The sequence below is a fragment of the Typopeltis vanoorti genome, chromosome 16 (genome assembly GCF_054136105.1).
Source record: "Typopeltis vanoorti isolate ZY-2024b chromosome 16, IOZ_Tvanoo_1.0, whole genome shotgun sequence".
NCBI classification, from domain to species: domain Eukaryota; kingdom Metazoa; phylum Arthropoda; class Arachnida; order Uropygi; family Thelyphonidae; genus Typopeltis; species Typopeltis vanoorti.
The window spans coordinates 1,456,779-1,473,724 of record NC_143564.1 but is presented as its reverse complement, the minus strand read 5'-3'; the positions used below and the strand labels follow the sequence as shown (position 1 = coordinate 1,473,724).

The 16,946-nt window shown below is 35.5% G+C and overlaps 1 protein-coding gene across 1 annotated transcript in view; it reads left to right on the top strand.

Annotated features, from left to right (window-relative positions):
- The window catches only part of RpL36A (ribosomal protein L36A), a 73,383-nt gene extending 56,660 nt beyond the window's left edge, over nt 1-16,723 (top strand). Inside the window, exon 5 of the mRNA XM_090406043.1 lies at nt 16,635-16,723. Within this exon, the coding sequence (XP_090262169.1) occupies nt 16,635-16,655 (21 nt within the window). The 3' untranslated portion in view covers nt 16,656-16,723. The remainder of the gene's footprint in view (nt 1-16,634) is intronic.
- Nucleotides 16,724-16,946: the final 223 nt, after the last annotated feature.

The following is a 16,946-nucleotide window of genomic DNA, read 5'->3' as shown; positions in this document are numbered from 1 at the left end:
GGCACACTAAGGGACCTAATGTGTCACATAAGAAGGCTCCCCCGGCAGAGCCGATCTACGACAATGGGGCAATGACCTCATGCTGTTGACACCACACCCTCCTGTCGCTCATTACAACTGATAATCGTTTTCATCAAACCACATAACTGGTCCACTCTGCAGAAATCCAGTTTTGATGGTTCTGGCACCAGGTGAGGCACAATGCCTAATGACAAGCTGTAAACAATGGTACATGATTATGGCGTCGGCATACCATGGGTTATGGCATGCCGACGAACATCAACGAGCAAACAAACACTGTACTGTTTGCTTGCTGATGCTGCTTGGATCTCTGACATGGAAACTAGATGTGATTTGTCCTGCTGTTTCCCTGTGGTTGGCCTGTTCAAGTCTGGACAGTCTACGGGAATCCTGGTCATCAGTGGCATGTTGTCAGCCATCACTTGCTCACTAGTATGTCTGTTGATACAATTACCCTGAGAACCCACTTGGGCGACAGAATGACCTATCTAACTTGTTCCAATATTATGTTCACAATCAAAGTCACTAAGATCTCCACTTTTACCCATGGTCGTCAATTGATACACTTTTTGGGAGGCCCCAATGTCTGCCTGTTTACCATCTGTGTTCAGTTTGGGTATGTTCCACTCTGCATGGGGGGATGCCAATGTCAACTTGCCATCACCCCTATCTCTAATGTTTTGTCCATAGAGTGTGTGTATACACACACACACACTGCAATACCCCAAATTATTGATGTATATGCAAAGTAGTACTCGTTGTGAGAATTAATTCCTGGAATGGAAGCATAGTGTCACTCGTGGTGATTTGGTTGGAGTCATGTGAGTAATCGTCTTCATACATGTTTTAACTAATGCATGTGTAAACCTCAAGCTGATAGAGCCATTTACGAGCTGGCTATTGCAAAACAGTGGAGATCTGTGTTTAAACTTTGTAAAAATGTGTGATTAAAATTTTGGAGTAGCGTGTACATCAAATTTTGTGTGAAAATGCAAAACTGCTACTGAAATGTTGGAGCTGTTGAAAGTGGCATATGGTGTGGATGCTCTGAAAAAGTGTCTGAGTGGCATAAGAGATCCAAAGGTGGGCAAGATGTGAACAACGATCCCAGAAATGGGCAGCCAAAAACAAAAATAACGGAAACGAAATAACGATTAAGTGTGCAATTAATGGCTGAATTGCAAATGAATCAAGAAACAGTCAGGCTAATTTTAACTGAAGAATTGGATATACAAAAGATTTCTGTAAAGTTTGTGCCTTGGATCTTGACAGATGAACAGGAGCAGCAGCAGCTTCAAGTTACAGCTGATCCTTCTGTAAATAAGCACATTTTTCCTAGAGTAATTACAGGTAACGAAACTTGGTGCTTCCAATACGATCCTGAAACAAAACGCCGGAGCACGTAGTGGAAAACCCCAAGTTTGCCACATCTGAAGAAAGCATGCATGTCATGTTCGCAGTTAAAGACTATGTTGGTGTGTTTCTTTTATCACAAGGAGATAATCCACTATGAATTCATTGAACAGAGACAAACGGTCAACCAACAATGCTATTTCGAGGTGCTGAAAAGGTTAAGAGATTCTGTTCAGAGAAAAAAGAACTGAATTGTGGCTCCTGACAAGTAGATCATCCATCACGACAATGTGCCAAGCCATAGTGTGCTCATCGTGAGAGTTTCTGGCCAAAAAATTGATTACCGAATTAGGTCATCCTGTTTATTCACCCAACTTAGCTCCCTGTGATTCCTGGCTGTTTCCAGAATTAAAGACTGCGCTAAAAGGATGAAGATTTTCTGACATCACTGATATCCAGCATAATAATGTGATAAAGGAACTCAATAGTATTCCAGAAAAAGAGTTCCAGGCCTGTTTCCAAAAATGGGAACACCATCTAAACCAGTATATAAATGCACGAGGGTCTATTTTGAAGGTGACAGTAGTCACTAATGTATAGTTCCGAGCATAGATTTTTCACGTGCATTCTGGAAATTGTCACACCTCATACATTGTGCAATAAAGCAGTAACTTAAAATGTCTATAACTTCTGTTTCCAAACTTTAGAAATTGAGCCACACTTTTTTAAATTGGTTTCATAAGTATGTCAATTTCATATTTAGTTTCTCTACTTCTGACTCATTATGTCAGAAAATCTGGTCTGATTTATGTAGTCCATTTTTTATTTTTTTGTTTTTTACTCATATCACTTGTTACAGAAAACATTTAAGGTAATAGCCTTTTCTGTTGAAAATGTATTAGTCATTGCAGAGTTCTTTTAATTTGGGGGGGGGGGGGGCTTTCTTCCAGTCTTCATTGTTTAATACTATATTCCATCCACTTTTTCACTCTCAATGCCTTAATGGATTACTTTCTCATTTCAGCTTAGTCTGCTAGTTTTTGCTTTTCCTGCAGGTCTGGTATTGAACCTTAAGTATCGTATTATCATCCATAACTTTTTTTTTTTCATTAAATATATAGTTCATAATTATCTTTTTCTTCCCACACCATTCTCCTATCATGATCTCACTTTGAAATATCCAAGTTTCAGAGTCGTATGTTAAGTGGTCTCAGAAATGTACTCCCTCCACCCCAATCAGATTTGACTCTTTTATAAAGATTCTTTTTGGATCTCAAAAACAATATGTTTTGATGCAGAGTTATAATTATCTTTTTACTAATTCCTATTTAAAACTCCATTGGCATTTCACACCAGTTCTATCCGTAGCATCAAGCAGGTCATATCAGGATTTGCATGGTTACATATTCAATTTGAAATATTCTTATTCTGCTTTGTATGTTAATTAAATCATTAATTGTTTCATCTACACCAGAGATGACTATGATACTTGACTGAAAATTCTGCAAGCAACAGTTTTTGTAAGTTGAACCAAGTGATTTTGTTACGCTATCAAATATTTATGCAGTCTACTCTCTCAATATAACATGCTATTCGGGGTCACACAAATAGTGTGCTATAGTGATCTTTTTTTGGCATAACATTCTTTGAGTATTGATCAAGATTTATTGGTATGAACAGGGGCAGCAGCTTTTTTTTTGTCAGTGAGTTTGTTATTACAAACATTATTTTTAGATAGTTAATATTTTTTAACAACATTAAAATTATTTTTAGATAGTTTTTTGCATATTACTTTGAAGAAAGTTGGGTTTTCTTTGGCTAAGTTCTTGAGAATAATCCAGCTTATTCTCAAGAACTTTCTATAGCACTTCCTCTCAAATGCCAATATTCTCCTTTCAGATTCTCCCAGGAGAATCTGAAAGGAGGATATTGGCATTTGAGAGGAAGAGCATGCTGCTGAAGATACAGGTTTCTACAATGCGCAGTTTAGTTTGCATCTTTATAGCTCGGCTCTTCCATATTTTGTCCATGGCTTTTAAAATAGTTGTTGCTCTGACTATTTTATCTCTTTTTTGGGATCCACGTCATGTGGCATCCAAGATATGTGAAGTGTTCCAGATTTTCCAGTTGAAATCTGTCTATCGTAACTCTGTTCAGTAATGCCTGTTGTCCAAATATCATTGTTTTAGTTTTTTCAAAGTTGACATTTAGTCCATATCTTTTTCCTTCTGTCTATAGTGTTTGCAATGTCTGTTCCAGCCTTGCATCTTCTTCAATCAGGACGATGTCATCTGCAAAGCAGAGGTAGTTTATTCTCATGCCATTTATTGAAATGCCTCCACCTTCTTCTTTAATCTTATCTAGTGTTCTTCCCAGATGTGTGATGAAGATGATTGGTGATATTGGGTCCCCCTTGTCTTGTGGCTTGACTAGTGGCAAACCAATCTCCAGTCTCACCTGCTATTCTGATTTTTGCTTCGCTTGGCTGTTTATATCTTTCAGCAGGTGGATCAATTTATTGTCCACACCATAGGATTCCAAGACAACCCATGTTATATTTTGGTCAATATTATCAAATGCTTTTTGGAAGTCCACGAAACAACAATATATCTTTTTGTTCTTTCTTCGAGCTTTCTCTGCTATTAGTCTTAGTGCGAGTAATTGTTGCACTGTACTTCGATCTTGTCGAAATCCGGCTTGCTCGTCTGGAAGATGTGCCTCTATACCCCTTCAGGCGTTCTGTTAGTATTTTCATCAGCACTTTGCCAAGATGACTCATTAATGCAATAGTTCTGTAATCGGTGCATTCTGAAGAACAACCAAGACCAGTTTTTTCCACTCTTCGGGGGCATACCCTGATAAAGGTATGCCCCCATCTCCATATTTCATTACATAGCTTATGTATTTCTTTTGCAACTGAATCTTCCCCATATTTTAGCATCTTGCCTATTATGTTGTCATTTCCAGGATTCTTGTTGTTCTTGAGATGTTTTATAGCCTTGTTCACCTCCTCTTCCAAGATGTCATTTTTTCAAAGCTCTCTCTGCTGGTGGAGAGATTGCTTTTAGTTCTTTGATTACTTCTGTTGCAGTATCATTTTGTTGATTTTTATATAGATCGCTGCAATATCTTGCCCATCTGGGTATGATTTCTGTCTTGTCCATCAATACTTTACCATTTTCATCTTTGACTGCTACTGATCTTGATTGCCACTTCCTATTGACATTTCTTATAAGTTTGTAGACCTCTCTAGTTTTGTGTTCTCCATAGTACTGTTCAATGTCTTTGCACTGGTCCTCCAAACATTTGGCTTTATCAGATCTTGCTGCTTTCCGTACATCATTGCATTTTTGATGGTATAAGTCATCTGCTGCTTCTGAATTATCTCTTTTAAGTTTCTTTTCTCTTGTACCAATTTTAGGGTTTCCTGAGTTATCCATTTCTTGTTGATCTTTTCTCAGGAATTACTTCCTCTACTGCTTTTTTTTAGCACTGTAGTCAGTTGTTGTGCTCTTGTATTTATATTTTGTTTTTCACTTGGGGTCTTAAGCTTAGTTTCCAATATGTTCTGGTATGCTGTTCTTAGCCTGTCTTCATGGTGTGTTAAGTGAGAATTCCGGGATCTTATGTGAGTAATCCCAATACCAACACCCTTGTCCTGTTTTTGGCCAGTCAGACTGCATTGCTTGGAAACAAACTTGGGTGGTTGTAATATTTTGGCTCATGAGTGTTTGGTTATGCTTTGTAAGTATAATATGTTATTACAACATACACATCTGAAAGGAAATGCATGTTGCATTATGTGATATATATTATTTTTTTAGGAATTATTTCATTATGCAATGGTGTGAATTATTAGAATATATTTGGAATTATCACCCAAAGAAGTCAGAAGTCTAAGTATGCAAAGAACATTTTAAAAATTATCAGGACATTGCATTTAATGAGGAGCACTCTACTAGAGCCTCTCTATCATGTGTGGTAGATAGGTGTAGATGTAGTGCTAAATTAAAAGGAAGAGGGTTTCGCTAACACCATTTGAGTTTTGCAGTAATACCATAAGCTTTTGATAAATGGAGTTTGATAGTAGACCTCTTTACAAATCAACATTCCACTCCTCCCAAAGAGGAGTGCAGCATACCATGTACAGTAGCAAACAAATGAATCCAAACACTCGCATTTTAAAGAAAAATTTTAATTTTGCAAGAAAATAAATACAAAAATTAAACTCCAACTTTACGTGATAATTTATATGTTCTTCTCTGTTCCTAAGTTCATTAATTTGCTTCTTGAAACCATACTTTTATGATGGATTGTATTAAGCCATCCTTTGTATCACAATTTAAATTTCCTAGTCGCTTTTTCACTATAGCTGTCAAATTTTCTATTAGGTTAATGTCAGGAGAGTTACCTGGCCACTGAAGCAATTGGATGTTGCGATTTTTGAGAAACTCTTTCACTTATTTATTATTATTATTTTTTTTTTGGAAGTGTGGCATGGTGCGATAGTTGGAAGATGAGTTTTTTTGTCTTTCTGGATCTGTAGGACCACTCTTTTCTCCAATATTTTTATGTATTGATCACTTTTCATCAAACTGTCAACAACCACAAGTGATCCTGAACTGTCATGTGTAAACAATCCCAGAACATCTTTTTAAATGGGTATCAGGACATTATATTTAATGAGGAGCACTCTACTAGAGCCTCTCTATCATGTGTGGTAGATAGGTGTAGATGTAGTGCTAAATTAAAAGGAAGAGGGTTTCGCTAACACCATTTGAGTTCTGTGGTAATACCATAAGCTCTTGATAAATGGAGTTTGATAGTAGACCTCTTAACAAATCATTTCTAAACTGTACCTTCTTCTTTAGACTCCTCCTCCATAAGAGGAGTACAGCATACCATGTACAGTAGCAAATAAATAAATCCTAACACATTTTAAAGAAAAATTTTAATTTCACAGGAAAATAAATACAAAAATTAAACTCCAAATTTACCTGATAATTTATGTTCTCCTCTGTTCCTAATAAGTTCATTAATTTGCATCTTGAAAAACCATCCTTTGTATCACAATTTAATTATCACAAGTCTCAGAAATTTTCTATCAGGAGAGTTACCTAGCTACTGAAGCAGTTAGATGTTGTGATTTTTGAGGAACTCTCACTTTTTTTTGCAGTGTGGCATGGAGTAAAATCCTGTTGGGAGATGAGTTCTTTAATTTTCTGGATCTGTAGGGCCACTCTTTTCTCCAATATTTTTATGTATTCATCACTTTTCATCATCAAATCTTCTAGATGTTCCAAACTTTAGCCAATCTTTTTCGCTCTTAAACCCAAACCAAAAATATGGCTATGATATGTTGATGACATCTTTGCAGCCTGGATTTACTCTGAACAATTCTATCATAAACTAACTTTCTCAGGTCGTTACATCCACAATTCATCGGCTCACCATCTATCTGAAAAATATGTCATCATAAAATTTTGGGTATCCAGAGTGCACAAATTTTGTTCCTCAAAAGAATCTTTAAAAAAAAAGAATTGGAAATTATTAAAGATATATAGCCTTATTAAATGGGTACAATCCAAAAACAACTCAAAAAAAATCATCAGCCACTCCCATACCATATATCAAAGGCATCTCGGAACATCAAAAATTATGAAGAAATACAAACTCACTACATATAAACCAATCAGCTAGTTCCACAATTTGCTACCTTCTCCAAAAGACAAACTCTCCGATGATGCTACCTGGCATATACAAAGTTCCATGTTCTTGAAAGATGTCTTACTACTGACATACAGGAAAATCTATAAGCAAACGCATCTCTGAACTTGATGTTCATAGATGCGTTTGATAAGACCACATCTGTCTTATCAAACTGCACAACATGGAGTTGAAAACTCTAACCTTATATAAACATGAACATGTTTATATAAAGAAAGTGCTGAAGCCTTACATCACAGATCCAATCTCAACTGTAATGACCGTCTCACTATCCCACTAGTCTGGAAAATTATCCTCAATTGTATAAAATAAATTTATCATTTTTTGTTTTTTAATGTTTAATTATAGCCGAAATTTTTTTTTTTTAATAACTCCTGAAACAAGGTAATGCGCACTAACAATTCCTTCGAATGTAATTCCTATTTTTTATTTGTCTTAAGATGAAATATCTACATATTATTAAAATTTAATTACTGTGGTATACATGTGAATATTTAGTTATGAATACTCCACAGGTTTCACTATATAATAGAATTTCCTACAAATCAATCTATTACCTGTGATGACTCCAACATTATCAGATCTTATATTTCTGTCTTCTAAGGCACTTTCTAGTGTCAACTCTGGGTCTTTTTCGTGTCGCCTGGTAGAGAACATTTGTTTTTCTAATCTTTCCTCTCCCATTCTGTTTAATGTGATCACACCACCTAAAATTAGCTCTGCTAACACATTCCTGGATGCTAACAATGTCAAGTTCTTTCCTAATATCCTCATTTTTAATATGATATTCCATTAATGCCATCTGTTTACACCCCTAATCTTTCTCTAGTGTTTTGACCAATTTCTCTCTTATTGCATATAAATTTATTCAGTTGACTTACTGCTATACCTGCTTTATTGGTTCTATTGTCTATTTCCATATTTAATTTACCATCCTCATAAAACATTGTGCCTAACATAGTGAAATATTTTGCTCGTTCTATAGGTCCTCCATTCACAATACAATTGATATTTTCAATGCTTATACCTATTTTCATCGTCTCTGTCTTGTTATTGCTGATTTTCATACCAAAATTATAATATAAGTTATTCAGATTAGTCAAGGAATCTTGCAGACTTGAAACAGATTTATTTAGAAGTAGAACATCATCTGCATAAAGCAAAGAACTGAGATAAACATCTCCAATTTTGATATCAGGTTTAATACTACTTTCCTTAATAGTTTGATCCATATAGATAATGAATAACAGAGGGGATAATGTACATCCTTGTCTCACACCAGATTTAATATTAAACCATCTTCCTGTATTTCCTTCAATTCTTCCTTCTGACTTAAAAATCAAATAAAGACTAAGTATCGCTTGATATAATGTCCTGTTGACACCAAACAACTGTAGTGTTTTGATAGCTTCTGTCTTGGGAACTTGTCATATGCCTTTTCCAAATCTACAAATCTTTGTTATATTCCCATGATTTCTCAACTATTTGTCGTAAGGTAAAAATCTGATCCTCATCATCATCATCATCATCAAATTCCTGCCATGTACCCTCAAGGGGTGTACAGGATGTGATAGTACTACATGAAAAAATTACATCATTACTAACTTCCTATCTACAATTTTCCTCCAAATCAGTCTGTTACTTGTCAAGACTCCAACATTATCAGATCTTATATTTCTATCGACTAAGGCACTTTGTACCATATTAATCCACCTATATCTTGGTCTTCCTCTGGACCGTTTTCCTGCCAACCTGGCAGAGAACACTTGTTTTGCTAATCTTTCCTCTCCCATTCTGTTTAAGTGACCATACCACCTGAGATTAGCTCTGCTAATGCATTCCTGGATGCTGACAATGTCAAGTTCTTTCCAAATATCCTCGGTTTTAATATCATATTGCCATTGATGCCATCTGTTCACGCCTCTAATCTTTCTCAGGACTCATATCTGTGGTCTCTAGTCTTTGGTCGGTTGTGTTTTACTTCTGACCTAGCTCTTCAGACCCATAAGTTAAAACTGGTTTGAACACTGTCTTGTATATATACAGCTAATTTAGTGTTCCAACTAATTTCTCTCTTATTCCATATGAATTAATTCAATTGACTGCCTACCATACCAGCTCTGTTGATTCTGTTGTCTATTTCCATATTTAATTTACCATCCTCAGTAAAAATCGTGTGCCTAAGTAGCTGAAATGTTTTACTTGTTCCACAGGTTCCTCGTTCACAACAGAGTTGACATTTTTAACAATTCTACCTATTTTCATTGTCTTTGTCTTTTTATTGCTGACCTTCATACCATATCTATTCACAAGAGTTATTCAATTTAGTCAGAGAATCTTGCAGACTTGTAGTGGATTTATTTAGAAGTATAACATCATCTGCATGAAGCAAAGAGCTGACATTAACATCTCCAATTTTGATATCATGTTTAGTACCACTTTCCTTCATAATGTGATCCATATAGATAACGAATAACAGAGGGGATAATGTACATCCTTGTCTCACACCAGATTTAATGTTAAACCATCTTCCTGTACGTCCTTCAATTCTAACTGCTAACTTACAACTCACATAAAGACTTTAGTTTTGATTGATATAATGCCCCATTGACACCATATAACTGTAGTGTATTGAATAGCTTCTCTCTTGGCACCTTGTCATATGCCTTTTCCAAATCGACAAAACTTAAATACAGATCTTTGCTATATTCCCATGCTTTCTCGACTATTTGTTGTAAAGTGAAAATCTGATCCTGACACCCTCTATTTTTCCTGAATCCAGCTTTTCTTCCACATTTCTTCTCAATCGTTTCTCAAGTACACTTGCTTAGATCTTGGCAGGAACACTCAGTAGGGCAATACCTCTGTAATCTCACATTCAGTTTTATTTCTCTTTTTATATATAAGTGCTGTGAGAGCTCTACTCCAATCATCGTGAATTCATCCCTCTGTCCAGCTTTTTGAACTATACAGTGCAGCCACTGTAAGACTTTTATACCACCATACTTCAGCATTTCTGGTCGAATATCATCTACTCCTGCTGCCGTTCCACATTTTAAGCCTTTGATGGCTTTTTCTACTTCAAGTATGGATGTGTATTCCTGACTGCATGCCTGGTCAGTGTTTTTTACCACTGTGCTGCCATCACTGCTTGTTTCATTTATAAATTTTTCAAAGTAATTACACCATACTTCAAGGATATCTTTTTCTTCTGTTTTCATGTCACCTTTATCATCTCTAATCTTTTACAGCACTCTTTCCTCCATTCCTAAGCTTCTTCAACAACCTCCTGAATATTTTACAATCCTGACAGCCTCTATTTGGCCTGAATCCAGCTTGTTCTTCACCAAGCTTTCGTTCCACAATCCTTCTCAAATATTTCTCAACTATACTTGTGTAAATCTTACCAGAATCATTCAGTAGAGAAATACTTCTGTAATTCTCACATTCAGTTTTATTTCCCTTTTTATATATGAGTACTATGAGAGCTGTACTTCAATCATCGGAAATTCGTCCCTCTGTCCAGGCTTTTTGAACTATGCAGTGCATCCACTGCAAGACTTTTATACCTTCATACTTGAACATTTCTGGTCGAATATCATCTACTCCAGCTGCCTTTCCACATTTCAGACTTTTGATGGCTTTTTTCTACTTCAAGTATGGATATGTATTCCTTAGCTTTTTGAAGTGCGATTAATCTATACATCATGGATATCTTTTTTCTCCAGTTTTCATATCACCTTTATCATCTCTAATTCCTTTTACAGCACTTTTTCTTCCATTTCTGAGCTTCTTTAACAATCTCCAGAATATTTTGCCACCTTCCTGATATTTATTTTCCATGTTCTCTACCAAAGTTTTTTTTTCTCATCACTTATGTTTATCTAGTTTTCAACGGTGTTTAGTTTTCTTACATTCGTCTCTATATTCTCGGCGCACAAGCCAACATAATTGCAAGGAACTATTGATGCTTTCTTCTTTCCCTTCACTGCCTCTTTAACTTCCTGTGTCCACCACAGAGTTCTTATTTTTCTATCCTTGCACTCTGGCTGAATCAGTGTTTTCTTCAGGGCTTGCCACTGAATCTCCAAGGGTCTGGTTCCTGTTCTCAAACTCTTTCATTTTTTCTTCAATAATCTTTGTGTATTTTAGTCTATAGTTTAGTTCACAGCTGAGAGCTGATCACCTTTTATTTGCTTTAAACCTTTCTTACATGTTCTTCTTTTCAATATTAAATTCAATTTTATCCTGCTCAAGACTAAATGGTGATCACTTCCAATTTCAAATCCTCTGTACACTCTGGTGTCTGGCACCAGGGAGAGCACATCACTAACGACAATAACGTCATCAATGAGAATTTTCTTATTCCTTGGCTCTTCTCTCCATGTGAATTTCTGTACATTTTTATGTTGGAACTTGGTGTTAGTAATAACCAGTCCATGTGCTGAGCAGAAATCCAACAGGTATTTGTCATTATTAGCTTTGTTCTTTTATCCAAATTTTCCCCAAATATTTTTGTATGTTAGACAATCATTTTCTGCTCAGCTATTTAGAACCCCAACAAGAACCAATTTTTCATTGTGTCAGTTGTTTTCTCTATAGACTCAAAAAAATTCCTCCACTTCTACCTTAGTAGAATCTTCTGTGGGACTATAGTCCCAAATAAGTCTCATTGTCCAGTTTCTCCATTCTCATATTTGCCCACGTTACTCTACTTGAGACTGCCTGCCATTCAAGAAGATTAGCTTTGTATTTTGTGTTGAATACTATGGCTACTCCTTCTTTTCCTTGATTGTCATTGCCTGAATATAACATTTTGTGTTTATTGCTTAGAAATATCTCACCAGTTTTTGTCACCCCTATTGTTGATCTGGTACTTATCCAGTTCTTCAGCTAGCTCCATTTCTTTTCCATTCAGGCTTCTTATGTTGATAGTACCGATCTTTAACTCTGGTGATGTTGAGTTGGGGTGTGTTTTCAGATTTGTTCCAGTAACTGACTTTTCGCTGTTCACCCTGGTTCCCTGGTGAAAGCAACGGGAACCTTGTTTAACGGCAACGCCCCAGCCGGCATGAAATTTTGTCATGTTGTACCATCATTTTTTATTTTGCTTTAACCAATAAGAATCAATTTGGTCGGCTAAATCCCAAATTGCCAGCCCATCCTCGTTTGTTCAGTATCCAGGTAGATACCCAACAGGGTGCACCACGAGAAGGTGAGGATTGGACATTAGGTCAGAAGCCCTGGTCTGTTCTCCGCATTCCTTTTAAGGCTATGTGGAGGTCTCCTCTCAGTTATACAGCTTTGACCCTTAAGTACTCCTTAAAATTTTGTATCTGTGAATATTTTTCATTTTCCATACTCTACTAAATTCAGCATATGCACTTTTTCTCTTTTAAATCCTTGTGTTAACATATTTAGCTTTTCCTCCATCTGCAGATAAAACACTGCCGAGATGTGTAAAATATGAAACAGTTCATTTTTTTTATTTTCAGGTGTACTTGTTCCTTGTTCACATTGATTCTCATTTATTTTGTTTTGTTTGTATTTATTTTCGAACCAACTTTCAGTGATTCTTCTTATGTGGTTGGTTTGCTTTGAATATCTGCATGTCTGTGAGTACATCATCTGCATAGTCTAGATCACCCAAAGTTTTATATTTTCCAAGATATTCCTTTGGCATGTTTCATTGCTGTCTGTTCTAGAACTTCATCCAGCACCGGTATAAATAAGGGAGATAGCAGACATCCTTTTTGCACTCCAGATATAGTTTGAAAGAGTTATGACAGATATTCATCATGCAGCACTTGGCATTGGAATTTGTTATCTCCTTCCTGTATGAGGTTTATTATCTTCTGTGGCATTCCACACACAATCTCTAGCAATGGAGTCGCATGCTCTTTCATAATCTACAAACAGCAAATATAAAGGAGTGTTAAATTCACCTGACTGTTTGAGTATTCTTAATGTGTTAATGTGGTCTATGCATAATCTATTTGGCCTATAACCAGATGGCTCTCTTGTCCTGCCCTCATGATTCTTGAAAGAATGATTTTGTAGAAAATTTTGCTAATAACACATAACAGGTTTATGTCCATCCAATTATTAATTACCCAAATCTGATTTGAAAGAAGTGCCAAAAATTTCATTGATTTCTGTGGAAACTGGATATAATGCAGTGATCTGTAAATGACGAATTGTTTGCTTCCAGTTTTCTTGTTAATGTCATTGTTTCAACAGTTACATTAATTTTTAGGCACAAAATTTCTAGTTACAGTCACAAACTGTTTAGTCCATAGTATTTGTAAAAAAAAAAAAAAATAATAATAATAAAATTGAATAAATGGAATGCTGTTTAACAAGTTGGATTTAGAATATCAAAATAGAAAAAAAAAATGCATAGTGTTCTGCATTGCTAAGATGTTAATAGTGAGTTTGCTTGATATGCACAGATATATGAATAAATGGGGAAAAAATGAAATTATTTTCAAATGAATTTTTGCAATAAATGTTTATCGTGAAATACAGTTAACACTTGTATATTAATTAATACAAAATTAATAAGTTTGTTTTATTTTATGAGTCATGTAAAAATGTTATTGCATATCATCATCATCATGGGTATCAAGAATTTAGGCCTAGCGTGGCCTGTTACAGCCTTAGAAGTCATCATTTAAGAGGACGTCCTGGTTTTCTTTTTCCTAATTGCTTGTACTTTAAGGCTTGTTTTGGTAATCTTTCTATTTTCATTCTTTGAACGTGTCCCATCCATTTATGTTTATATTTTTTAATTTTTTCTATTACTGATTCTCGGTTTAATTCTTTAAACCAAGAAACAAACTAAGAAATTACACATAATTTCTGTTTCTTTTGTGATCAAATAGAGTATACTTTGCAGTTGTTCTCATAAACTTGATTTCTGCTGTTATTAATCTTTGTCTTTTTGTTATATTTAAACTTCATTTTTACCATTACTGTATTAAGTTAATTTATTTCAGGAACATATTAAAAGATTTAACAATATACAATCAAACTTTGTTGTAATGACAATGGAAATAACGAGATGATGGCTGTAATGAACAAAAAAACCATAATGATTTAATTATATTCCCATCACTTATAATTCTTTCTGATGGAAGGCTTTGTTTTTAACTTGTGGCAATGTTTGTGTATTGTCACAGAGGAGGGCCAAAGGGGAGGTAAGTAGTGAAGAGTTAGTCCTCATGGTCACTTATAAACCAACTCAGATGCAGGATGTAGATATATTGTAACAGCTAAGTCACTCCTTTTATTTTTGTCTGTTTCTAGTATTGAGTATTTGAAGAACTATCTGTTTGCATAGTTACCAAAATTTGTACGATATATATCCATGTACCGTACAAATTTTAGTCACTGAATTGGAACTTTTGCAGAAATCGGTTTCCGTATAGGCATTTGACTGCCAGTACCGATCCTCTTTAATTTCTTGAGCATAGTTCAGTGAGATATGGGTCAGGAACAGCCATCATTAAATGCTTCTGCCAATTCACACAGGAAGTGTGTATAAAAGGTAGACACTTCTCTCCCCTTTTTTCCACTGTATGTAGGCTTGTTTCATTGGAAGCATGTGATGTATTGTTCCAAGTAAAGTTGGAATTAATATATCTTGATCATCTGTATAAAAGGTAGATGAGAAGAATAAATAGTACCCCGTGGTTTTTATGGGCAGAAATTATACTCATCAGCTTTTGCAAGCATCAGAAATCATGGCTGTCATTTGCATAGGAGTGGGTTTTATTTTCTATTTAGTCCTTTCATATTCAAACTTAGTACTTCTTTTATAAGTGTTATGGGTTGTGTTAAGCTAGAGTTTGTGTCAAAATACTTATGTATTTTTGGAGATTGTCCTGTTGTATACCTCTTGGAAACCCATTGCTTGAATACTGGGTGGGAATTTTGAAGAGTAGAATGCGAATCATCATCATCATTCAAACATGGACAGTTTCTCATTCATATCAGGAACTGGAGAACAGAAACCATATCCTCACCACAATGTGGAAAAAGTGTGATCTTTCCACTTAATATTGTAGTAAGGATAAGTGGTACCAAATAGCTGAGTGGATGGTTTGCTGCATTAGAATTGTACAAGTTTATCATCCAAATTTTCAATAGGCGAGATCACCAGCTCAACCTTGTACCTGGTAGTATAACGTCTTGAATGTTCCAGAGTGGGTGAATGAAGAGGATTTTCAGGTATTTTGGTTGATTGGCATGTTTTGCCATTGCCGACAGTTTCTATTCCAGCTGGGTTAGCAGAATTAAGAAACGGAAACTAACCAGATTTAACGACAAAGTCAGCAAGGCTTCACTGTTAGGGTAGCTGAAGTACAGGAAATTAGGCTTTCAGAATAAATTCAGGGCAAAAGAATAATTTTTCTCTGGAGGAGAAGTCACAGAAGAAAAAGATAAGGTTTAAGATTAGGCAACCTCTGGCCAAAGCACAAGTATGACTTCTTTCTGAAGTAATTGGTGGATTATTGGTAGTTGAAATGAACTGGTGTTTAATTTGGGATTCAATCAAAAACAAGATTTGTTGTGCATATCTGTGTGTAATGGGTTTGCATGGCTTCCTGAATTTTTTAAATGTTTTGGAATTGGGTTTTGAGTAAGGTTTGTTTTTTATATTAACTGAAGTTGGACTATAGTTGTCTGCTGATAATGTTATGTTAGTGATAAGAGATACCAAGTAGGTTCCAAAAGTTCCCAGCCTGACATACAAAATTTCATCTCTACCAGCATTGTACAGTTGGAGTACTCATTTGATTGGCAGGCTAAGTGGCTGTAATGTTAAAAATTGAGTATTGTGCCGTGATTAAGTTTTTCACCAAAGAAGGGCTTTCTCCAAGTGCTATCAAACAGCGATTGGGTGGTGTTTATGGGGAAGTTTCACCTTCATATTCCACCATGAAGGAATTTGCTAAACAGCTTTGCCTAGGAAGAGAGAGCATCGAAGATGATCCTTTGCCGAAGGCAATCAGAGAGAAGTGCTGGAATCCATTGCGACCAGGGATAACTCTGGTCCTTTATTATGATCCTCTTTCCGTAAAGGAATCCATGGAATAGTGCAGACCAGGTGAAGCACTGCTAAGAAAAGCCAAGGTCACTCAGCCTACCAAGATCATGGCAACAATTTTTTGGGATTGCATGACAATTCTCTTGATTGACTTCAAGGAAAGGATGAATGTAGAATATTATGCTTTACTCCTGCATGATGCCACGAAGGAGGAGAGACAAGGAATGCTGAGTCATCGTGTTTGACTCAGCATTAACTGATAAGAACTAACATTATAAACTGTTCTTATCAGAGGGTAAGAACTCTTCAGTACTATCATTCCTGCGTTTGTTTAATTTTTTTTACTTGTTTGAGTATAAATCTTATGAAGGTGTGTTGGAGTTATATTTTTGTAAAATAAACAAAAATTATGCTGCTTTTTTTTGGTGTTTGAGATGCTTTTGCTTTTTTATGTTTAATTTCTGTTTTAATTTCTTTACAGGGACAAATGATACAGTTCTAATGCTGAAGAATAATTGTCTCATTGTATAGCTTTTGCTGAAAACATTAAACAGCTACTTTTTGTTGTAATTCTTGTGATTTATGTGCTCAGAACATATATATTGGTTATTCTCTTGTCAACGTTTTAAAATTTTAAACACATTTTGAATTTTTCACAATGAAACACATATTGATTGCTTAAGTACACAGTTCTGCATATTGATAGAATTAACAGATACTGATGTTTGGGTTGATAACTAGTTTTACATTTTCAAGCAACATCCTTAACATAGGAAATGGAACATGGTTGGAG